This window comes from Orycteropus afer, unplaced genomic scaffold (genome assembly GCF_000298275.1).
Source record: "Orycteropus afer afer isolate SDZICR_OR568_19922 unplaced genomic scaffold, OryAfe1.0 scaffold00498, whole genome shotgun sequence".
Taxonomy (NCBI): Eukaryota; Metazoa; Chordata; class Mammalia; order Tubulidentata; family Orycteropodidae; genus Orycteropus; species Orycteropus afer.
The window spans coordinates 1,931,579-1,956,220 of record NW_006922085.1 but is presented as its reverse complement, the minus strand read 5'-3'; the positions used below and the strand labels follow the sequence as shown (position 1 = coordinate 1,956,220).

The 24,642-nt window shown below is 53.7% G+C and overlaps 2 protein-coding genes across 2 annotated transcripts; both read left to right on the top strand.

The window, feature by feature from the left end:
• Positions 1 to 3,423: 3,423 nt before the first annotated feature.
• Positions 3,424 to 7,182, top strand: LOC122151507. The gene is made up of 2 exons (XM_042782887.1): positions 3,424 to 5,517; positions 5,560 to 7,182. Exons 1-2 carry the CDS (start codon positions 3,424 to 3,426, stop codon positions 7,180 to 7,182), a joined length of 3,717 nt encoding a protein of 1,238 aa, XP_042638821.1.
• Positions 7,183 to 18,869: 11,687 nt separating this feature from the next.
• On the top strand, positions 18,870 to 21,930 carry CAMKV (CaM kinase like vesicle associated). The gene is made up of 11 exons (XM_007955358.2): positions 18,870 to 18,964; positions 19,074 to 19,205; positions 19,378 to 19,452; positions 19,665 to 19,803; positions 19,936 to 20,056; positions 20,228 to 20,303; positions 20,399 to 20,535; positions 20,698 to 20,776; positions 21,014 to 21,101; positions 21,370 to 21,481; positions 21,581 to 21,930. Exons 1-11 carry the CDS (start codon positions 18,870 to 18,872, stop codon positions 21,928 to 21,930), a joined length of 1,404 nt encoding a protein of 467 aa, XP_007953549.1.
• Positions 21,931 to 24,642: the final 2,712 nt, after the last annotated feature.

Here is a 24,642-nt window from a genome sequence, read left to right as displayed (position 1 = left end):
GTGGCACTATAAGTTCTTAAAGTGTAGGTCCAGAGCCTGGTGGCCTGGATTCAGATTCTGGCTCTACTACTTGCTAGCTTTAATTTCTGCCCGTTCTCTCCCCTCCAATCTTGGTTATCTAGTGCAGCTATAACAGAAATACCACAAGTAGATGGCTTTAACAAACAGAAATTTATTCTGTCACAGTTTAGGAGGCTGTTGTTGTTGTTGTTGTTGTCATGTTCTGTCAAGTTGGCCCCGACTCACAGTGACCCCTCCTTGGGTTTCCAAGGCGGTATCACTACGGAAATAGATTGCCCAACCTTCCTTCCGGGCAGTGGCTGGTGAGTTTGAACCACAAGCCTTCTAGTTAGCAGTCAAGTGCCTTAGACACTATGCTACCAGAGCTCCCAGCTTAGGAGGCTAGAAGTCCTAATGCAGGGTGCCAGCTCTAGGGGAAGTCTTTCTCTCTCTGTCAGCTCACAGTTTAGGAGAAAGGCCCTTGTCTCTCCTTTCAGCATCTGTGGGCCTGGCATTCCTTGGAGATCTCCTTGTGTCTTGGCATCAGTCTTCCCCTGAGTCTAGGAAGTTCTCAGTGCAGGGACCCTGGGCCCAAAGAATGCACTCCACTCCTGTCTGTATTTGCTTGATGGTAGTAGGTCCCTCCTTATTCTCTGTTCACTTCTCTGTGCTTTTATCTCTTGTAAGATAAAAGGTGGTGCAGGCTATACCCCAGGAAAACTCTCCTTACGTCAGATCAGATCAGAATTGTAACCTGGAAAAATGTGTTGCATCTCAATCTAATCCCCCTTACAACTGATTGTCTGGTCACATTAGATCACATCATGGGAAATGATTACATCATTACTTAACCGCAAAATGATATCATTATGTAATTGTCAAATCGTAAGAATCATGGCCTAGGCAAGGTGACACATATTTTGGGGGGAAATAATTCAATCCAAACACAATTCAATCCATGACATAAAGAAAGTGCCCGATGTATTGAATTGCTGTGAGCTTGGGTTACATTTGCTCATCACTGCCCTGGCCCAGAAGAATGGTCCATTGAATATTAGTCACTGTTACTATTGCTGTAAGGGGCATTTGCTTCCTTAATGGGAAGGGCTGTCTCCTGGCTGCCTTTCTGGGCCTTTCTTCTTGGGCCAGACCCTTCAGCCCCTCCACTCCCTTTACTTCAGAGCCTTTAGGCCAGTTGTGCACAAAGGCTCTCCAGCCCTTGAAAGGAGGGTTATATCTCATTTCTGTACTCAGTGGGGGATGGCTCAGTGACTAGACAGGCTGGGGGCTCTCAAGACCTTCTTTCATGCCTCTTCAGCCCTCCCAGATGCAGCCTAGTTCAAGTGTTACACAGGTACCAGTGTTACACAGGCTGCTACTGACCTGTCTGTCATGGACAAAACAGTTTGCCTAGGGCCAGAGAGTGATGAAATTAATAGTGTTCACTACAGCAGTGGATCAGAGAGAGTGAGTGTGTGTGCACAGATGCATGCATACTTTTGGCTACAAACTCTTGGGCTCTGTCATTTTCCTGGGCCACATCATGAGAGTTAGCATCTCCTCTGTGTCCATAGCCATCTCTCCCCATTCTGAACTAAAAGCAGCACCCAGGGAAAGGGGAGGGGCCTCAAGGAGCCTGAGATGTGGCTGAGTCAGGCTTTGCCCAGTGTTGAGTCAGGAAGGTGAAGATGCAGCACAGTGCAAGCTTTGGTCCCTGGTCACATCGACTTGCACCCCATGGCAAACTGGAAGCACTATATTTAGACTCTGAAAACCCTGCTTTGGAGAACAAGACTATAGCTGTACTCTTCACATACCTATTTTCTGGGTGGAAAGACTGAGGCCTGAAAGGATGCAGCCCTGAAAGAGAGGGAGGAGGCTCAGAGATTAGAGCTGGGGGAAGGGAGGAGAGCTTGACTGGACCTCAGGTCAGAACCTGTAGACTCAGGTCTGTGGCAATGTGAAGTTCCCCAAGCTGCCTCCTAAGCCTATTCTCTGAGACTACAGGGCACTTCTGGTTGGTGGCTTAGGCAGGTGTCACCCCTCCCTGTGCCTCCATTTCCATATCTAAGAAATGGAGAATGGAATTGGCCACCTAGTCTGATAGCCTACATTTTTATGTGTGTGCTGTGTGTCCAGACCTGTGTTGAACTTGTTCTCATAGTATACACAGCTCTGTGTTCCTACTCCGGTGCCCTGCCATGTTGCCACTGTGTGAGCAGCCATTTATCCACTGTATGACCAGTCCTGTGCCTGCCATATCCCCACTGTATGCCAGCCCTATGCCCTCTGTATCCACACATCTTGACCTATCCTGTGCCCAACATGTCCCCATTATGTGGCCAGACTTGTGTCCACTGTGTGGCCAACCTTGTACCTTCCACATGTTCACTGTGTCCCCACCATGTCCCCTGTGCTCAGCCAGGTGCCTGCCACATTCTCACTAAATACCCAGACCTGTGCCCACAATGTCTCACCTGTATGGACAGCCCTATACTCACTATATCCCTACTATTTGCCTAGTTCTGTGCCAGCCACATCCCCAGGTCTGTGCTCATTCTGTCCCTATTATGTGCCCTGTCCTATAATGGCTAGTTATCTAACTCTGTGGCCATTGTAGCCTAGCCCTACGCCCAGTGCCCTTGCCCTGCCCCCCATCTGACTGAGGTGAAGTTGACATAATGTGATAAGAGCTAGAATATTCTGACTTGAGTATTCTGAACAGAGGCCCCACCCCTGCCCTTGCCATCCCCATCTCCCCTCTTTGGGATACTGGTCCTGGGCTTCAGGGACTTGTGGCTCTGGGGAGGGGGCTCGATGAAGCACAAGCAGAACAGAACCATCTGGAGCAGCAGAGACTGCCAAGAATCTGCTGTCCCTGGAGCGGAAGCTGGGGAATGCGGGGGAGGGTATCTTGGGTCTGAGCCTGGGCCCCTCACTGCCTTCTGTCTCCTAGGAATAAGTGGTGAAGGGGCTTTGGCCTCTTAAAAGGCCTCTTGTCCACATACATTCTTGGGTCAAAGCTTAGGTCTCAGATTGCTACATAGGAAATGAGAAGAAAGAGCATCTTGGGTGGGCTGGGAGCCCAGGAGCTTCCTCAGAGTCTCCCCTGCACCTTTATCCCTTGGCCTTACACTGGACTACCCATTCCCTCTAGGTACACTGTCTGCACTCTGAGGCTGCCTGGGCAGAGCAATTGCCTGGCTGGTAAGGGCAGAAGAGCCCACCTGGAGCTGGCAGACCTCGCTAGGGTCCCTGGGTCTTTCTGCCTCCTAAGGCCTACTGGGTAGGCCCCCATTCCTTAAGGGGTGGGGGCCCTTGGTTTCCCACACTCTGTTATCCCCAGGTCACTGGGGGCTGTGATGTGTGGGATTGCCATGGCAACAAAGTGGGGGCAGGGCACCTAGAGCATGGAGCAGGACTATGGAAGGCACCAGGAAGGTGGGGGGCCCTGATCCATCGGGCCCCCAAATCCTCCCCTCAGCTGGAAGCCAGCAGCTGGAGGGTGGCCTCAGAGAGTCTCAGAGGCCATGGATGAGCTCAGGATCCCTATACTTCAGGCAGGGGTTGTCACTGTCCACTGAGGCCATTATTGAAGGGGCCTATGGCCCAGCCTCTCAGGCTCAGACCCCTGAGCCCATTCACCAGTTACGCCAGGAGCCTCCCCAGGTTAGCTCCCAATGGGGTTGTAAGTGGGCTTCCCAGGATGCCCCAAGTCTCTCCCCCAATGGCCCAATTCAGAGCCTCATCGTGGAAGCCCAGCCACATCTCATCATGGAGGACGGGACCCTGGCCCTACCTGTGTGTGTGCACAGTGACAGCAGCAGCATCATTGACACGACCCAGCATGGACCCTGCCACCCCCGGATTCAGGTGCAGGTTCGGGGGGAGGGCAAGCCCCCATCCAAAGTCCTGGTGGGCTGGGGCAAAGGTCCTGGCATCGCTGAACAGATGGCCCCCTCTGGCACTAGGAAGAGCCGGTGGTTACCCTACTTCCCCTCAGAGGAGGAAGGGGCAGCTATAGTCCAGGGCCCTCTTCCAGCTCCAGCTGAGGCTCCTGCCAAAGGTCATGGCCAAAGCAAGTGCCCATGTCCAGCTCAAGCTACAGCTTCTTCTATGTCGCTGCCTCCTTCAGTTCCAGTTCAAGCTACTACTCCAGCTTTGGATGTGGCCCCAAAGCCCATTGTGATTGAACCTTGTACCTGCACCCTTGACCACCTGACTGACACCATAGCCATCACTAAAAATCTGTCCCAAGATCTCCTGCTCAGGAAGTGTGGCAACCAACAGTCAGTCCCATTGGAGTCTTCCAAAGTGCAAAAAGCCTACCAGGACACAGTGAGTTTCCAGAAGGAGCCTCTCACCCCACCATCCACTCCAATAGGCACCCCAGACCAGGCCCAGGAGCACAAGGTTACTAGAAGACAAGATCTACCCGAGCAACCTGAGAACATGGTAGAGAAGCCCCTGGTTGGATCATGCAAGCCAACACTAGGCCCAGAACCCCCAGGCACCCCCAAACCCCAGAGGATTAGCCAGGAGGGCTGCAGCTCTCAGTCAGACCAGCAGCTTCTAAACATCTGCAACAACAACTGCACCAATATACCACTGTCTGCTTACCAAGCAACCTGCCATGGGCAGCATCCAGTCCAGTCTCTCAGGGAAGCTGTGCAGATCCCCCTGTCTTGTACTCCCACCTGCCAGCTCCGGGAAGCCATGGAAGACCATGTGCTTGTGTTTGATATGGCCACAGGCAACACCAGGATGGGTCTGCTGTGCCATGACCCCATGGGCTCACGGGCAAGACTGGTAGGCCTCATGCCCAACCACCCACCCATCTACGTCCCTGAGAATATGCGATCACTGGCCATGCCCATCCACTCCCCTGACAGCAATCGCTCCAGCTTCTGGTCCACCACACCCATGCTGTCCAGCCCTGTGCCTTCTAGCCTCTCATCTGGCAGTTATCGAGAGGTAGCCCTACTTCCCAAGGAGGCCAGGCTCAACTTGGAGTCACAGAACTCCCCTGGTACAGAGACTCCCATCAGGATTGGAATGCTCACTAGGCCTGTCCCATTGGGGATGCCACTCCAATTTGGTGACAGGATACTGAGCCACATCCCCAGTCCTGGCTGGTCCAAATCTGATGCAGAGAAAAATGAACCTAATCATACCATCTGGATGCTGGACACCTCCTGGATGCCAGATACCTCCATTGTGCAGACCAATAAATTGCAGTGGATGAACTCAGAGCAGACCCCAGAGCCTGCTCCACTAGCCAATCCACAGGAGGTGCCCAGAACCCTGCTCCAGGAGGATATGAGCAGTCATAAGCGGGAAGACGTCATTACTGTGTACCCTGACAATCCTCTAGCTGAAGGTGCTGGGAAGGCCCCCCTCACTGGTCAGCCCCCACAAGCTGAGCAGTCCCCACTTGCCAGGAAGATCCCTTCTGTGGGCCAGCCCCCTCTAGTTGACCAGCCCCCCTCCACTGAACAGCCCCCTATCACAGGTCACGTCCTCTACACCAGCCAGACACAGGCCCCCTCCACCCTGAAGCCTTCTCTTCCTGGCCAGAGCCCCCCCACTAAGCAGGTAACTCTCACTGGGCAGCTCCCCTCTTCCAGAGAACCCCTCTCCACCAGTGAGCTCACTCCCTCAAGAGGGGACCCTATCACCAAGGAGCCTGGACAGGCTTCCACTTTGTCTCAGGAAGGTGAGTCCTTGGGCCTGCCTACTCATGCAGGGGTACTTCGGGTGCCCCTGGCCCCTCAGGAGACCTGTGTCTATATGAGCAGAGAGAAGGTCAGCATTGGGGCCACTCAAGGCTCCAGCAAGCATCGGCTCACATGGCCATCTGGTAGCTCCCCCAGGACCCAGGAGGAACAGCTTTCCCTGATCACATTCACCACATCTGGCACTGGCTACAAGATCTTGCCTATGGCCATGGTGAGCACTGAGCCCCAGGGTACCCGGCTGAAGATGACACCTGAAGGCATCACACACTCGTCAGTGGTTGCACACCTCGGCCTACTCCGAGGGACCTGCAATGAGCTGGTATCCACCATGGATGCTCTGCCAGTTCAACTCCCAGTGATCTGCCACCCCTCCCTGGGCCCCTACCAGGATATGGCAGCCATAGTGATAGACACAGGTACAGGCTTCACCAAATGTGGGCTGGCTGGAGAGGACCATGCCCTCAGCGTGGTGCCCTCACGTGTCCAGCTACTGCAGCAATCAGCCCAGGGCCAGCCCAGGTATATGGTACCTGACAATCAAGAGGGTTCCTACCCAGTGCTGAACCGAGGTGTGGTCTCTGACTGGGATGCACTGGAAGTGTTGTGGCAGCACCTGTTCTACTGTAGGCTGGGTGTGCAGCCTGAGGAGCTGGCTGTGCTCGTGGCAGATTCACCCATTTCACCACGCACCAACCGAGAAAAGGTAGCTGAGATACTCTTTGAGCGTTTCCACGTGCCTGCCATGCAGACAGTGCATCAGGCCCTGTTGGCACTCTACGCTTATGGACGCACCACTGGACTGGTGCTGGGCAGTGGCTATGGCACCTCCTATGTGGCACCCATTCTCACTGGAGACCTGGCCCCACTTGACACCTATCGGCTGGATGTTGCTGGTTGTGACCTCACTGAATACTTGAGTCAGCTGCTCCTGGCAGGGGGCCACTCACCGCCCAAGGCAGCACTGGTCAACCAGATTAAAGAGGCCAGCTGCTATGTGACCATGGACATGGCAGCTGAGATGGCCTGTGCCCAGGCCCAGGCTAGGGTGGACTTTGTTCTCCCCGACAAGCAGGTCATCACACTGGGCTCTGAGCGCTTTCGCTGCCCTGAGGCCCTTTTCCAGCCCAACCTGCTAGGCCTCAACCAGCCAGGCCTCCCACAGTTGGCCCTCCTAAGCATCAGCCGGCTGGAGGCCAAGCAACAAGAGCAGCTTCTGGCCAACGTGGTATTGGATGGTGGCAGCACCCTGTTGAATGGTTTTCCCGAGCGCCTGAGACAGGAGCTAGGCCCTGGTGCAACTGTGTTAGGCTCTCCTCACCGTGCTGCTGCTGCCTGGCTTGGGGGCTCCATCATGGCATCTCGGGACTCCTTTCAGAGCCTGTGGCTCAGCCGTCGTGAGTACGAGGAGGAGGGCCCATGGGCCATCTATAAGTACCATCTGTGAGCACATAAAACTTCTGGTTCTGCTTCCGTGGGCAATGCAGTGTGTTTTGGGCAAAGGGTGGTGTAGGAAGAGTTGGGGTCTGGGTAGGGGGTTTGAGGTGGGGGCCCTGGCACTACTAAAGCATATTCTGCCTCTGCACATGAATTCTATGGGCCATGGCAATTTTGCCCTTTCTGGAGAGGCTCCAAGTGCCTTGGCTGACACTGGCTCTGGTCTGGCCTGACCTTTACTGCACCCCAAGGGCAACCACAGAGAGTGGCTGGTGCGGGTTTTGCCCTGTTGCCCTGGTGACAAGTGCAATTACCCTTGATTGCCAGCTGGTTGCCATGGCAATTTCAAACATAATGTAATAAACCACACAGCCTAGAGTGAGTCATGATGGGGCTAGGTTGGGGGAGGGGTGGAGGTGGAGGAGCCCACTCCCCAAGCTCTAGATGAAAAGATGCTTGCCCTCCTTCATCTTGGGTCCTCTTCTAAAAGCTGAAGCCAGCCACAGGAACAACCAAGCAATTACTAAAATGGTTGCGGGCCTCGAGTGCTGCCCCCAGGACGAGTCTCTGCCAGAGTCTAGGGTTCTTAGGGAGCTGGCCTGATGGTACAGGGCCTCCTGATGACTGAATCTTGCCTAGAGTTTCATGATGGGTTGGCAGGAGCTCTTGTTGGCCAGCCAAAGTGTAAGGGTGTGGGAGTGCTGGTGTTTGGTGTCCCGGGGTGGGAGGGGGGCAGCTAAGTCCTGGATTGTGGCTTGAAGGTACAACCTGAGTTGAGGGATTAGGTTGTCCTCTGCCCAGAGTGTATACAGAGGTTCACATCCTGTTCTGGACCCAACTGTATTGCTCTGTTTAAATCCAGACTTGTGAACATTGGGCTCCCTTTTTCTCCTCAGTCCCCCAACCAGGGCAGCCTCTTGTCTGCAGGGTGACCAGGCACAGGCCTCACAGAGGCTACTGGAAAATGCCAATGCCGATTGCCCCTGCTCTTGTCCTTAATTCTGCCAGGGCTGAGGGGCCTCCCACTACCCCTCTGACCAATACGGTGGCTAGAAGCCATGGCCCCTGCCTCCATCTGGCTCAGAATAGTGGAGATAGGAATGAAGCTCTGCGTTGACCCAATCCAGGCCTAGAAGAGCTGAGAGGACAGCATTTAGCTGGTGCTGCTACCCTCTGCCCCCTGCCTTCTGCCAGAAGGGCAGTTAGAGGTTGAAGCCAAAACACTGGAGTCACCCCTGCCCTTCATGTGCCTCTTTGCCAGGGGGCTGACAGGACAAGCCATGCCCCAGCCACAACCCTGGGTTCTCATCTTCAGGTTACCCTCTCAGAGGGCAAAGATCTGGTTATCCCTACCCGCATTTGTGAAGGGATACCCTGAGATGGGGTACTGGGTGCAACCAACTATGTAGGGTTATCACAGCACCTGCCTGCCCCTGGGCATGGTCTAGTCCCTTCCATGTCCTTCTCTCACACCTTAATGGTGTTTCCCCAGATTCAGCCTCCACAGTCCTGTCAGGCAGGAAGGGAGGTGGGGAGAACCAGCAGCTCTGGGGACTAGCTACAGCATCCACACACACGTGCGAGCAAGCATGCCTGGGTGCACACAGAATGCAGACACACGTGCCCCTGAGCACCACTGCACACACTGTGCTATTGCCATCTCTCTCAGCACAAGAGCATACACACACACACACGTGTGCTCACACACCCTGCCACGTGCTCTCACCCACACACACATGGAGTGTGCACAGGACCAAAAAGAGGTGGAGTACCGCCAGCAGCAGCGGAGATCCAGGGAGTCACCCTTTTCCCTGCCTCTAAGTTCCCCATTCCAGCTTCTCCTTGGCCCCCAGGCTTCCCACTGTTGACTGCCTGGATAGCCATGACTTCAGCAAAGACACAAAATGTGTGATATGCTTCAGCTGCATCATACAACTCAGAGACCTATTGTTTCAAGGACACTGGGCAGACAACATAAAGAACTGAGTGCCAGGCCATTCATTCATTCTGCAGATATTAACTGAATAACTGAGATGAGAAGCCAGCTTTGCCCTGCAGATGCCCAGCATCCAGGAGATTCTTACCAGTGGTGGAGTTGGTGCTATGACTGAGAACCAAAGGCCTAAAGGAGGTGACCCAAAGCCAGGGAAAGATGTGAAGAGCCCTTTGACACCCCTTTTGGAAGAGAAGATATTGAGGGGGCTGTTTGAGGTAGTCATTCCTCAGGCTAGCCTTTCAGCCCCAACCTTAGCCCCAGTCTCAGCTTCCTAAGCTGAGCAGTCCCTTCTGCCATCAGCCATGGGAACTACGCAGGGTAACCAAGTCTCATTTGGGAATCCATTCAACATGGCTGAGGGTTTAGGGATGACTCCATCTTTTCAGAGGCCAGGTCAGAAGACCCACTGGAAAGAGTAAGATGGGATGGGGTTGAGTCCAGCTCCAGGTCCTGAGAGGCCTAAATCTGGCCTTCAGGGTGGTCCTCAGGACTTGTGAAAGAGGTGGTTCAGGCATTGGGTCTATCTGCCTTCCCAACAAGGGACAGAGAAATGGCCAAGGACTTCCTTCAACGCTTCTTGCTGGCAATTCTGCGCTTCCTCCAGCCAGGGGCCAGGCCTGGCAGGGCACTTCAGTGCCACTAGTCTCCCATATCTGTGTGTTCTAGTCCAGGCCACTTAGGATGATGGTGCTCATGATATGTTTGAGATTGATTAGACTCAGAAGAAACCAGAATCCACTCCATGTTGTAGGTAACTTTTATAGCTTCGGAAATTCTGTACCACATGTTGTTGCTGTTGTGAGCTGTGGAGTAGGACCTGACTCATAACGACCCCTTCTTGGGTTTCCAAGGCAGTATCACTACGGAAGTAAATTGCCCAACCTTCCTTCAAGGAGTGACTAGTGGGTTTGAACCTCCAGCCTCTGGTGGGCACTACACTACCAGAGCTCCTGCCACATAGGAGAGGGTAAACTGGCTCAGCCATCTAGGCTGGGACTTGGGATTGGAAAAGACTTTGGCCTTGCAGGATTGGGACGTGGGATGGGATAGGACGCTCTGCCTACACTGCACACTGACAATCTACTCAACCGCCCCCCCAACACACACACTCCATGTGTTCCTAGCCAGGCAATGTCAATCTGTGGAGCAGTCTGCCCTAGTGACTGCCCACGTGGTTCTGCCCATTCAGTCAAATTTGGGGAGCTGGGCAGTGCCCCATACCCTGGGGACTACTGCCTGCCAAGGGATTTTGTGCAGTTCCAGGTCTCAGGCTCCCCCTCCTCCCCAAATTCAACTCCTGCCCCTACAATGTGCATAGGAAGGTCTCTCCAGCCCTCGTTGCCGGATCGGGAGTCCAAGGGCCTAAGGGAGTTTTTGAGAGCCCAGCCAGGGCCAGGAAGGCTAACGCTCACCGGCTCAACAGCTTCGCTGCCATCAGAGTTTGCCGGCCAACGCGTGGGATCCCGGCCTCAGGCTCCTCCTGAGCCAGGGGCGGGGCCAACTGAGGGAGGCCCCGCCCCCAGCCCGCCCCCGGCCCGGGGTGCGAATCTGGTGCCGGCGAGCGGCGGGCGATGCTAGAGGTTCGCGAGCCCGAGCGGCTGCAGCTGGCGCCGCGTCTGCCCCGCGTGCCCCGAGTGGATTCTGCCCGCCGCCCCCGGAGCGCCTGGCGCCCCGCTGAGCCCGCGGTCGCTTCCTCCCCGTGACGGACCGTCGCTGCAGGTGCGGGGCGGGCCGGGGCAGGGGGTGGGAGCCTCCCGAACGCTTGTTGGGGGCTCTAGGGGATTGAGTCCCGCCGGTTCGAGGTTCGCGGCGCATAGTGCGCGGGGGCGCCGCGAGAGCTCGGGGTCCCGGCGGGGGCTGAGCGCGCGGGCTCTGCAGACCCGGGGGCGGTGTGCGGGGTCGGTCTAAAGTTCCCCTTCGCCTCGGACGTTTCGGGGGTCCCGGGGGAAGTGGGGCCTGTGCGACTTAAGTCCTGGCGAATACCCCACGCGCCTCCCCCCACTCCATCTCGATGGGCTCTGAAATGTGAAAACATTAACCCTCGAAGATTTGTGGTGTCTCTTGGGTGTGGGGGCCGAGGGCTGAGTCGTCCCTCCCCACTCTCAAAGCTGCTTCAGCCCCTCCCAGCTGCCCCCAGCCCCCTCCCTCCAGCTAAGCAGTCACTAATTTCCATGACAACCGAGAGTTCTTTATTGGCGACAACAGAAGGGGGCTGGGCGGGGCTGCTGCGGGGTGGAGAAGGAGGCCCCAAACCTCTGGGGACCGTAGCCCCTTAATCCTAGTTCCAGCTGCCGAGTTTTCTCGTGGAGGCCAGCTGGGGGTCTAGGGCACAGCGCGTGGTAGGGGTGGGGGCGACACATGTTCCCGCTGAGGTGCGGGGCTTGGTGCTCACACGTGTGCCTCCCGCATGCATGTGTGTGCTGTGCCAGCGGAGACGAGCAGCACTGGGGAAGGGGGTCAAGGTGGCACCTGGATGGGAGCAGGGCCCCTGACTTGGGGATGAGACAGTATGAGCTGAACCTGTAGTGTCTGGCAGAGACCCTGGTCTCTTGAGTCTCACCCCCCCACCAGCTCTACCAAACTGCCTTTGTCCAAACCTCTTTCCCACCCCCACCCCACCAGGTAGAGCCTGCTCCACAAGGCTCCCTCCTAGGGAGCAAGCAGGGCCCTCTGTCCCTCATCAATAGCTCAGAGCCCATACCATTCCAGCCCCTGTCCAGATCCCCCTCCCAGGTCTAGGTTTTGACCCCCTCCCAGGACCACCTGCGGAGACCTAAAACACAGTCCCCCCCCCCAGCTGATTCCTGCCAGCTCCAGCCGCCTCCTGGGCCCTAGTTTCCTCAACTGGGAAATTGGTGTCTTCTTCTTCCTTAGTGCCAGATTGGTCCCAGGGTGGGTCAGGGGTCTCTCTCCCTTTCTTTTACAGCATTTGAGATGGGCCCCCAGTGTCCTAGGTTGTCTGTTCACATATTTGCCACTGTCCCTCTATAGCCCCATGTCCTGGCCATCATTCACAGGCAGGCAGGTAGTCCTCTGTCCTGGGAGGATGCTACTGAGTCCTTGATTCTGTCCAGAGAAACTGAGGCATAGGGGGAGGGTTGTGCAGTTGTTATCAGATTGGGTTGTTTGGAATGCTGCTTCTGGCCTTCTCCTGACAGGATCCACTACAGGGGAATTAGTCTGAGTTGCAGGGGCAGGAAGGTCCTAGGGATCCAAGGCCTTGGAGAGGGCGGCAAATGAGGATGCCTGGCCTCCTCAGATGAGAGGAGGGGCTGTGAAAGGAGGCAGCCAGGTCTCCAAGCCTCATTTCCATCCTTGTGCCTTCGGCTTGCTGAATCTACCTTATTCCTTATGACAGGGAGAGGGACTAAGAGCTGCCCTGGCTGGGGGCTGTAACAGTTGACTTCTTCCTCAGGATATAGAAGCATTTGGTGCAAAAGATCCAAGCACCATGGACAGCTTCTGGCCCATGTGTTCAGAGCACATGGCCATGGAAGCCTTAGGGCTCTGGTGGGCACCCATGGGCCCCTTCAGAATCCCCTACTCACCTCTTTGTGCCTGTGCCCCTTTTCCTCTGTTTCCTCCTTGCTTCCCCTCCATCACAAGTTCTGCCTTTGTCTCCCTATGTCTCTCCTTTCTCTCTTTTCTAAAGTCTCTCAGTATCCCCACCTCCCCTTCCTTAATGGGGCTCATGTCAGAGAACCTCCCTAGTGGTGAAGGAACCAGGCCAAAGTCTAGTCTTAGAATTATTGGAGAGGGGGCCTGACCAATACCTCTCCTATTCTCCTCCCCATGTTTTTAAACTTCCATCACCATAGCAACCTTTTACTCCAGTGCCTTCCTCTGCATTTCCCCTCTTCCATCCTCAGGGAAGCAGGGGTTCAAAGATTGGGACCCCTGGTACCTGGGAGGAACTAGTTTGCTCTTGGCTCTGCCTGCAAGTTGAGGGGTCAACTTTCTAGAGGAAGCACTGGACTGAATGTCCACCCCTAAGACTGAAGAGACCCCTCCCCCTCCATACTCCCTTCTTAGAAAGAGGAGAGTAAACCCCATGGACTGTTGTCATCCATGGTTTAGCTGGAGGCTGAGGCCCCAGGGTACCTCCCTGCCCAATTCCCTGAAGCTGCTGGATAGTGAGCTAGAAGCTTGGCTTGCCTGGTGACACAAACTCTTCAGGTAAGGCCTTCACCTCCCCTGGCCCTTCCAGTGAAGCCTCAGCTATGGGCCGGGGAGGGCTTGGGCCTAGGCATGTGCATTGTAGCAGGAAACCTAGTCCCAGCCCCAGAGACTGAGTGAGTGAGCAAGGGAGGGAAGGGGCTGCCTATAGGCTGGTGTTCACAACTGCCACTAAATCGGGAGGTGTTGCCCACAGTCTTTGGGAGGCAGCTGAAGGCCTCCTGGGTGCCTGTTGAACTCTCTAGATTTACTGCAAGCTCTGGAGCCCCACATGGGGTAGGGGACCAGGGTGATGGGAAGCTCCTGTTAATTATGAGGAAAGATGGTGCCTGAACTAGCTTACTGCAGTAGAGGAAGGGGCAGGACTCAATGTGGGGTATCTGGGCCTCTTGAGCTGGCCTCTGTCCTACTTGGGCTTCCCTTGGCCAGACTTGCTCTAAGGCTGAGGTACGGCCCCATGGGGACCATTTATTACCAGGGAACAGCAGGCAGAGGTTTACTCAACAGTTGCCTGAGGCTCTATTCCAGTGGTCAGGCCCAAGAGACAAGCAGTAACTAGGGAGTGGTTGGTTGGCCCTGAGGCTTTTCTGAGAGCCAGCTAGTGGGCAGTGGCATGGTCAGGCTCTGCAGTCCTCCCAGGCTGCCTTTGGACAGCCCCCTTCCCCTGCATTCTGTTCAGTTCTTCTGCAGTCAGTGGAGGGTGTGTCACATCTCCAGGGAAATAACTGCTATATGGCTCCTGTGCTCCATGTCCTGCTGTGGACTTGAGACAGAGCCTAGGTCTTGTGTTGCCTCGTTGTTGTTGTTGTTATGTGCCATCGAGTCAGACCTGACTCATAGCGACCCCTTCTTGGGTTTCTGAGGCAGTATCATTACGGAAATAGATTGCCACATCTTCCTTCCAAGGAGTGGCTGCTGGGTTTGAACCGCCAGCCTTCTGATTAGCAGTCAAGTGCCTTAGGCACTGTGCTACCAGAGTTCACGTGTTGTCTTGAGGAGAGCTTTCTCTTCTCAGGGATTAGGTCTTGGGTACAAGGGGTGAGAAATACAAAGCCCATTCTAATACAAACAAGCAACAGAGGCTTACTGCATACACCTGAAGCCTTCCAGACAGCTGCAATGGGAAAGAGATGGTGTAGTGGGTAGGGGCAGAGAGAACCAAGGCACTAATCAGAAGTAGGGCCCCCTCCTTCTCCTCTCTCTACCTTGGAGCTAGTTCTGGGCATTCCCAAGCAGTTGGACTGGTGAGAAAGAGCAGTAATTGGCTGTGAACAGGGTAGCTAGCCATAGTGGGAGAGGGGGAAGATCTGCCCCTGTCCCTGCTCTTGCCTCTGCTCCAGCTCCAACCATCAGTCCTGCAGCATGTGGTTCCAGGCCTATCTGACTATGAACAGAAGACTGGCTTTCTGTGGTGGAGACCAAAAAAAAATCAAACTCACTGTTGTCGAGTGGAATCCGATTCATACGATCCCTCTTTGGGTTTCTGAGGCCGTATCTCTATGGAACTAGATTGCCTAGTCTTCCTTCCGAGGAGTAGGTGGTGGGTTTCAACCACCAGCCTTCTGGTTAGCAGTCAAATGCTTTAGTTACTATGCCACCATAGCTCCCAGTGAATTAGCCCTGGGCCCCCATGGGGACCAGTGCATATGTATGGCTGCAAAAAGCTGGGGCTAGGATTGGGGACATGCATACACAAAACCTCCCACACCTTCCCTGCAGGGCAAGGAACTGTTGGTGTTGGGGGTGGGGTGGAGGTTGAGGAAGGTGTCTCAGAGGAGTGACATTTTGAGTCTGGCCTTGGAGCATCAAGATTGTTTTAGACACTGTATTGCACAAACAACCTTATAACGTCAAAAATCACAATGAAAAAAGATACTCAGCCCTGGCCTCAGTACCTCACTCATAGACAGGCTGCTCCAAAAGGAAGCAAGGTGGGCAGCACCCTGGCCCACACTTTCTGCAATTGAGTGGATGCAGTCAAACTGGCAAATCACCTGTTGTTGGACATTTAGATAGTTGCCTATTTTTTTTTATGTTATAAATATCTCTGCTGTGACAAATCATAGGATTCTGATAGGAAGCTTTGGGGGAAGGGCATTCCTGCCAAAGGGAATGATATAAGCAGAGCAACAGATCTGGGACATAGGTCCCTCCCAGCTCCTCCTGGGGAACCTGCAGACTGAGGTATCACCCTCCTGCTCCATGCATGGCCTTTGGAACCCATCCTGGGAAAGGAATTGCTGCCCACCAGAGCCTTTGAGAAAACTGATGCTGTCCTCTCCCCCAGACTGTTATGGCACAGAGCAAGGCGGCTGGCAGTGGTGGGAGGCTGTGCCACTGCTCTCAGCTGCTGGAGCAGGATTCCAGCCATACTCTCCTCCCCACAGACACAGGAGCCGGACTGTGGCTGTGGTGGCAAAGACACTCAGCTGGGGATGATTTTCAAAGCTTCTCTTGTTTGCCTCTTTGATGCCTCACAAGATGGCTTAAGCCCTGACTTGAATGATGCTGATGAAATGTGTTTGCATTTCCTGAGCCTAAGCAACTCAGATGAGGGAATGATGGAATTTTATTCCCTAGTGCTGCAGACCAACTTGAGAACTGTGAAGTGGGTGCCTAGCCGCTCCACCTGAGAAATGAGCAGCAGCTAGGAGCTTATTTGGCCCTGGCCTTTGATCCCAGCTGACAGAGTCCCTCTGGCCCAAACTGACCCCTCTGGGAAGAGGAAGGGTGGTGTCTCTTCTCTACTACTCCAAGGCGTCCTGCAGGTAGGGGAGCATCTAGTTGCCCAGGCCCCAGCCCAGTACCTGTGCATAGCAAGTGCTAATCAGTATGGAGGGAGAACATGCACAGTCACCAGAGGCAGATTCAAGGCAGCCTCTCTATAGAGCTTGCTGTGGTGTGAGGGTCACACTGACAAGGCACTGTGGAGGCAGGCTCTGGGGTCAAGTCTGCAAAGGTCTAGAGACTATCACCAAGCCCCACTCCCAAAGCTTATGCAGAGCAACGGCTTTGAGAGCCTTTTCCCTTGGGTGCTGAAGTCAGCTTACCTACCACCACAGGTGAGGATTAAGCTGTAACTGGCAGGGTTGCAGAACCAGGGAGCACTATCTGCCAGGAGCACAGAATGCGTGGACCCATTAAGCCAACTGCATCTGGCCACCCTGGTGCCTCGGAACACCCAGCTCTGGCCAGACCCCCTGTGGGCTCCAGCAGCAAGGCACTGGACAGGCTTGTCTACCTCCTCCTGCTATCACCCCTGCATGCTTCCTTGGCAAACCCCTCTCTGAAAGTCTCTAAGGCCCAGGCTCAATGCTGCCTCTTCTTTAAACCTTTCCTGCTTTTTCCATCCAGATGGGGTTCTCCCTCTGAAGAATCCCCAAGTATCATGCCTGTGCAGTATTCATTAAATCAATAAAAAATTTATTAATGACTGAAATAATTTGGTAAAGGGTGTGGAGAAGGTGGCACAACTTGAAGAATGTAGCCAATGTCTGAATTGTAGATGTAGAAGTCACTGAATTAATATGTTTTGTTGTGTATATTTCCACCAAAAAAATTATTAAAATAATTACACATATAGTAACAAAAATCTAACAGAAAATTAATAGACAAAAATCCCTCTGCCACCAAATTCTTTGACCCAAAGAAAATTTTGTTTTCTTAGATGTCCTTCAGAAAAATGTTTGTGAGTGTATACCAGTATATATATATATATTTTAAATGAAATAGCACAATACCCATCACTCTTCTTTGAAGTAACCATTATCTGACCTAGGTACTTATTTCCTACCTTTTCTTTCTAGTTTTGCTACTATGTACATATCCTTAAACACCATCGGTTAGTTCCCCTGCTTTTGAACTCATGCCATATACATGAGAACCATATTGTATGTATTCTTTTTGTCTTTTTCACTTAATACTGTGTTTGTGAGATTCACCATACACTTGGGTATAGCTATTAAAAAAGTTGCCCTCAAGTTGATTCTGACTCATGGTGATCCCATGTGTGTCAGAGTAGAACTGTGCTCCATGGGGCTTTCAATGGCTGGTTTTTCAGAAGTAGATTGCCAGGCCTTTATTCTAACACTCCTCTGGACTCAGACTTGCAACCTTTCAGCTAGCAGCCAAGCACTTAATCATATTCACCACCCAAGGATTTTGGGTATAGCTATAGTCCTTTCATGTCCATTGCTGTATAATATTGGGAGCTCTGGTAGTGTAGTGGTTAAGGCATTTCGCTGCTAATCAGAAGGTTGGTGGTTCAAACACACCAGCTGCTCTGCAGAAGAAAGATGAGGCAGTCTGCTTCTGTGTAGATTTATAGCCTTGGAAGGCCAGTGAGGGGTCACTGAGTCAGATCGACTTTATGGCAGTGAGTGAGAAGCCACAATAAGGAGCTTTGGTGGTGCAGTGGTTAAAGCATTTGGCTGCTAACCAAAATTCAACAGTTTGAACCCACCAGCTACTCCATGGGAGAAAGATGAGGCAGTCTGCTTCCATAAGATTTACAGCCTTGGAAATCCTATAGAGCAGTTCTACTCTGTCCTATAGGGTCACTAGGAGTTGGAATTGACTCGATGGCAGTGAGTATGCCACAAGACATCCTTTAGTTGTTGGCTATTTGGGCTGTTTCCAGTTTTGGGCAATTAGGAATATTGCTACTATGAACATTGTTGTACGAGCATCCTGATGCACAAATATACATGTGTCTATAGGGCATATATTTAGGACTGCAGTTGCTGGTTCATAGAGTATGTTTGACTTTAGTAGTTTTACCAAACTGTGTTTCAAAGGGGAGAGTTGCCTTCTACCAGCAGTGTTATATTCTCCACATCTTCATCTACACTTGGCATCCTCAGAGTTTTATCTCACCAGTATGATGTGTGGTGGTTACAGTCCCCTTCATCTATGAAATAGCTGCAATTTAAAGAGATTTTTTAACAAAGAGATCTCTTGATAAACAACTTTTGAATGTATATAATGCCAAACTACTCTCTGATATATCAGTTTCATCATTTGTCATTGGTGGTGGCGTTAGCTGCCACTGAATCAGCCTCATGGAGATCCCATGTACAATGGGACAAAACACTGCCCAGTCCTGCACCATTCCCAAGATCAAATGCAGATGGAACCATTGTGGTCTAAAGGGTTCACTGGCTGATTTTTACAAGTAGATCTCCAGGCCTTGCTGCTTAGTCTGTCTTAGTGTAGAAGCTCCATGGAAATCTGTTCAGCATCATAAGTCTCCTGCGTGCAAGGTAAGAATTCTGCCACTGAACCACTACTACCCTTACATTCTCCCTAAGTATTGTAGCCCAAACAGCCAAACTGAGTAGCCAGGGGTGTGGCCAGAAAAGCAAGGGTAGAATCTGGGTCTGCCTATCCTTTAGTTCCTCCTGGTCTCTGCTCTTGGCTTGGCCTGAGCCAGCGTAGGCTCTCCCAGAGGCAGCCCCTGTGTTGTGAGACATGAGGAATGGTACAACTGAGCTAGAGCCACTCTATTCACAGCTCAGGGCCTGGCAATGCCGTTTGGGTGTGTGACTCTGGGTGACAAGAAGAATTATAACCAGCCATCAGAGGTGACTGACAGATATGATTTGGGACAGGTCATCAAAACGTGAGTGCTGGGCCTGGTGGGCAGGGGTGGATGGGTTAGAACTGAGGAATGAGGAGTGGAATGCAGCCCACAAGCAGCCAAGGCTGAGTAGGGTGTCTGCCAACTGCAGTGAGGAGTTTTGTGAAATCTTCCGGGCCAAGGACAAAACAACAGGCAAGTTGCACACCTGCAAGAAATTCCAGAAGCGGGATGGCCGTAAGGTGCGGAAGGCAGCCAAGAATGAGATAGGCATCCTCAAGATGTGAGTGTGAGGCTTGGGGACAGGGTGGGATAGGAGATAGCAGGGAAGGGCTTGGAGGGCAGGTGGCCCCAGACAATATCAACCTCTGGCCAGTTAATGTGCTGCAGCCTCTGGAGGCAACCAGAGCCTCTCCTAGGGGTTCACCCACCTCTAACTACTAACTCGCTGCCAGGGTGAAGCACCCCAACATCCTGCAACTGGTGGATGTGTTTGTGACCCGCAAGGAGTACTTCATTTTCTTGGAGCTGTGAGTGCAAGTCTGGGGTCCCAGGATTTCCCAGAGCCCAGAGCCTTCATCTGCCCTACCCTCTTTACCCTGGGAAAGCCCTCTTTCTGGACCCCTGGGATCCCAGGTTCCTGTGCCTTGCCCAGCCAGCTGCCTGGTGCAGGCAGCCCTCCCAAGCACTCTCCCCCACCCCTATCCTTCCCACTCTGGGCTCAGGGGCTGGTGTCCCTCAGGGCCACGGGGAGGGAAGTGTTTGACTGGATCCTGGACCAGGGCTACTACTCGGAGCGAGACACAAGCAACGTGGTGCGGCAGGTCCTGGAGGCTGTGGCCTACCTGCACTCACTCAAGATCGTACACAGGAACCTCAAGGTGAGGCCATGGTCAGCAAGTCAGTGGTCTGCCAGGCTGGGGCTGGGCAACACCTTAGGGCCTTGATTTGGCCTCTAAAGCCCTGATGATGTCTTCCTTTGTCCATCCTCATACCATTCCTGGCTGGAGTAGCTGGAGAACCTGGTTTACTATAACCGGCTGAAGAACTCGAAGATCGTCATCAGTGACTTCCATCTGGCCAAGCTGGAGAATGGCCTCATCAAGGACCCCTGTGGGACCCCCGAGTATCTGGGCAAGCAGTTGGAGGGACAGGGGCAGGATGGGATTGGGGATAGCTTCCAAGGAGCTGTTCTGGGTAGGGTAGAATGAAGTCCCCATCACAGGAAGTGGATATGTGTAGTACCAGGCAGGTAGCGGGCCCAGCCAGGCCCAATACTGACCAGCAGATGGACATTGTTTCCAGCCCCAGAGGTGGTGGGCCGGCAGCGATACGGACGCCCTGTGGACTGCTGGGCCATTGGAGTCATCATGTACATCCTGTGAGTGTATGGGCAGGCGAGTAGGCTCTCAGCTAGGCAGGGTGGGAGTCTGTGTCTGTCTTCTGGGGTGACCCTGCCCATCAATCCCCATGCAGGCTTTCAGGGAACCCACCCTTCTATGAAGAGGTAGAAGAAGATGATTATGAGAACCATGACAAGAATCTCTTCCGCAAGATCCTGGCTGGCGACTATGAGTTTGACTCTCCTTACTGGGATGACATTTCACAGGCGGGTAAGGAGGTGCCCCGCATGTGAGTAGAGTGTAGTGTGTGTGTGTGGTGGCTGTTCACATCCTTCTCTGCTGGACTCGCCTTCTGCCCCATAGCCTGCTCACCCACCTCTAGACAGTTAGATGGGGCACCCATGCATAGCCCCCTTCTGGCTTTGTCCCTAGCCAAAGACCTGGTCACTCGGCTGATGGAGGTAGAGCAAGACCAGCGGATCACCGCAGAGGAGGCCATCTCCCATGAATGGTGAGCAGGGCCCAGAAGTAGGTGGGAGGAGGAAGATAAGATTAACACCATAGTTCCCTCAGCCTCTGACCTCCTCACACCTGGCAGCCCCATCTGTGAGGCTTTGAGTGGGTGTGTGTTGGGGGGCACCCAGACATTAGGCCAGCCCAGAGGCTCTGTCTGGTAGTCCCTAGATCCCACAGAAAAGTGGTGGGCAGAGTCTCCGTGGAGGCCCAGACACACTCGAATCTTTTCTAGGATTTCTGGCAATGCTGCTTCTGACAAGAACATTAAGGATGGTGTCTGTGCCCAGATTGAAAAGAACTTTGCCAGGGCCAAGTGGAAGGTAAGTCTGGGATGGCTTTCTTTCCTGGTCTGACCCCAAATACTTCTTTGCTTCATTGTTTCTTGCCTACACCACACAAACTTTTCTTCGGTCATCAGGGATGGCTACAGCCATGGTCACTGCCTTAAAGCAGGCTTGCTGAGCAGCTGGGTCCTTGGCTCTAGGGTGCTTGGAGGCAGCTGGGGGCATCACAGAAGAGGCTGGGTTTGGCTACTACCAGGGAATGAGTCCAGCTTCTGAAAGCCTTTCCCCACCATCCTCCTTTCAGAAGGCTGTCCGAGTGACCACCCTCATGAAACGGCTCCGGGCACCGGAGCAGTCCAGCACTGCTGCAGCCCAGTCTGCCCCAGCCACAGATACTGCCACCCCTGGGGCTGCAGGCGGGCCCACAAGTGCAGCTGCAGGTGGGGCCGCCCCAGCACCAACAGCAGAGGGTGCTGCTGCTCTTGCGACAAAGAGTGAGAATATGGCCTCCGTAGACCGTAGTGCCACCCCAGCCACAGATGGCAGTGCCACTGATGGGAGCATTACCCCAGCCACAGATGGGAGCATCACTCCAGCCACTGATGGGAGTGTCACCCCAGCCACTGACAGGAGTGCCACTCCAGCCACTGATGGGAGAGCCACACCAGCCACAGAAGAGGGCCCCATGCCCACCACCCAAAGCAGTGCCACATCGGCCCCCAAGTTAGCTGCCACCCCTGAGCCGGCTCTGGCCCAGCCGGACAGCACAGCCCCAGAGAGTGCAACAGGCCAGGCCGTACCCTCTAGTAAGGGGGAAGAGGCTGCTGGCTGTGCCCAGGCATCTCAAAGGAAGGAGACCAGCTGAGTGGGCAGGCTGGTGGTTGGGAAGGTGGGGGATGGCAGGAGGGTGGGAGAGTGGATGGGGGCTTCTCACTGTACATAGTCACTGGCATGATGCCCCCTTCCCTGACCTGCCCCTCTGCCCCTGAGTGTGGGGCATACCCTGCAGCCACGGGAAAGCAGTTTCGTCTCCCGTGTGTATGTATGTGAGTGGTGGGCAGGCCAGAGGCAGGGTGGGCCCCAGCCCCTGCATGGATTCTTTGTGGCTTTTCAGTCTTTTGCTAGCTTCACCAGTTTTCTGTTCCTTGTGGGATGCTGCTCTAGGGATACTCAGGGGTGCCCTGCTTCCTTTCCCTTCTTGCCTCATAATTACCCCATTAGGCCCTGCGGGCCTGCTTCTCTCCTAGGCCCCAAACTCAGGTGGATTTTCCATGAGACCTACCCTTCCAGCGAGGCCCTGTCAGCACTCTTAGGCTCCTGCACATGAAGATGTGTGCCTGTGATATGTGTCATGCTCTAGGAGTGGACACAGGCTGAAATGGAGGATGTTGAAATCTAGAGCAGTGTTCTTTGAGACAAGACTGGTTGCAAGAACCCATGGGGACTCTCAGAAGTGGAAAAGAGTGAGTAGGACAGTAGAAGCTTCCATCTTTGGCCCTTGGAAGACCATCTCAAGATCCTTGTGTCATTTCCTATCCTGGGTCCTGCAAAGGGTTGCCTTAGACCCCAAGTCTCCTAAGTGTATAAGGAGCAATAAGGATGTGACAGTGAGACTTGGGAAGGCAGAGTGCAGGCCTAGTACCCAGTACTCCAGCCCAGCTGGGTCCTTACCCTGGGCCAAACAGAAGGTTGATATCTCCTCTCTCTTCTCAAATGCCTTCCTCCTCAGGCTCAGCCCTCAAATCCTCTCCATCTCATAGCAGTGCCCCATAGTCTGATCTGAGGGTTTATCCTTTACACAGGCATGTTTTCTTCCCCCTCTCCCCCCACTTTAACAAAATGGAGTGGAACCCCTCTCTTTGTACAGCCCACTTCCCCTTACTTCAGGGCTTGGAGGGAGGCCCAGGCACCTCTGAGCTGTGCTGAGTTGCTTTTGTTGGGGTGAGGAAATAGAACAAGGCCCCCCAATTCCCTAATGGATGCTCCTGGCAGGTACCCATTGTCAGACCCCACTAGTCTGGGCAGGCTGCCATACCAATCCCAGTCCCTTCTCAGCACTCCATGGCAGTCCTGCCCTTCTCCCTGCATGCCTGTGGGTCTGCTCTGGTGTGTGTGTGTGAAGGTTGGTGGGCTAACTGTGTGCCTGCAGATACCGGCAAATAAACGTCACCCTGCCAAAGCCTCTGGCCACCCTCTTGCCTTTGCTTCCTCTATCCTACTTGGAAAGGGCCCTTGGAAAATAGTGGGAAGGGGGAGTCTGGGAACAGATTCAGTAGAGGCCTGTGCTCAGTGCCATGACTTGGCTGAGTGAAGATAATCCCACCACAGCATGTTTCTCTCTGGCCCCTTGGTGTGGGGGTAAGGGGGAGAGTTGCCTCTGGACTGTAGAAATCCATGTGGGTAGGAGGTCCTGGGCTGTTCTAGTGATTCCTGTTGTCTTGATTTGGGCATAGAGCTGGAACCCACCCAGGGTCAGCCAACACAGAGAGAGCCATTGCCTGTGACCAAAATAGGCTTCCTTGGGCTGGGGAGAGGGTGCAGGGTGGGTATCACACAAAGGTTCTCTGCTGCCCTGTGTGTTGATTTCTCCTTTCTGTGAACACCTCTGCTTTCCACACAGGCCCAAACAAAAGACTTCCTTCTGGGGCTCCTTCGGCTGGAGCAGATCAGCTTTAAATTATGAAGCTCTATATAAAGGTTCTCCTGGGGAAGGGAAAAGATATGCTAAAGATAGGGTGAAAACCCATGGGCCACATGGAGACTTGCATCAGCCCAGGTGAACTTACCAGGGATGCAACTCTCTCAGGGTGGACCTCAAAGATAACTTCTCAGATGTGGGAATGAGAAAAGGGTTTGTTAGTCCCTGGTGTTAGTCATTTGTCTATAAACATCAGGACCTCAAAAATTCCTATATTCTGCAGTCCCAGGGGCAAAACTGACCCTCAGCTCTTGGGAGCTAAGAGCTAGTCAAGGTACTGGCCCTAAGCCCTAGGCCTCCAAACTCAGGGATGTCATTCTTTGCTTAGATAAAACCAGTGTGAGGCTGGAATGTACTGAGGGTAGGGCTTATGTGTCATCTTTCCAGGACCACTCTGAGCCTGAGGGCTGATAGGGTGGAGCATTCACTTGGCCTGTGGAAACTATGGGCAGCTATCTGATAGTCCACTACTGCCCAGGGCCTATGGAGCTCGCTCCCCGTAGGGACCATCGTCCCATCCTCCCAAGGCCACTGTCTTCTCGACTCTCCTGAGCCGCAGAAAAAACTGTCGAGGGAGAACAGGGATGAGAGTCCTATGTCCAGCCCACCTCCTATCAAGTCTGGCTTGGGATCAGAACACCCTGCCTCGAGAAAGGCCCGGCCAGTGGTGCGGCTGTTCCCTGTTCTGATGCTCTGGGGATACCAGATGAAGCCCGGGAGCCGACTGGGGGCGGCCGGAAGCCCTGGAGGCTTGGGACAGAACCCAGGCAGTGCTCCGCTCTAGGCTTCTCAACAACAGCACGCGAGCTGCCAAATCCCGCCCCTGAGGGTTTGCCCAATCCAGGCCCAATCTTCAGACTCTGCCGCCAGAGTTTGATG

Coding starts and splice junctions, on each gene's coding strand:
- LOC122151507 (XM_042782887.1), top strand. CDS start 3,424: ATGGAAGGCACCAGGAAGGTGGGGGGCCCTGATCCATCGGGCCCCCAA. Junction 5,518..5,559: donor AGCCCCCTATCACAGGTCAC/GTCCTCTACACC, acceptor TCCACCCTGAAG/CCTTCTCTTCCTGGCCAGAG.
- CAMKV (XM_007955358.2), top strand. CDS start 18,870: ATGCCGTTTGGGTGTGTGACTCTGGGTGACAAGAAGAATTATAACCAG. Junction 18,965..19,073: donor TTGGGACAGGTCATCAAAAC/GTGAGTGCTGGG, acceptor TGCCAACTGCAG/TGAGGAGTTTTGTGAAATCT. Junction 20,777..21,013: donor GAGGCCATCTCCCATGAATG/GTGAGCAGGGCC, acceptor AATCTTTTCTAG/GATTTCTGGCAATGCTGCTT.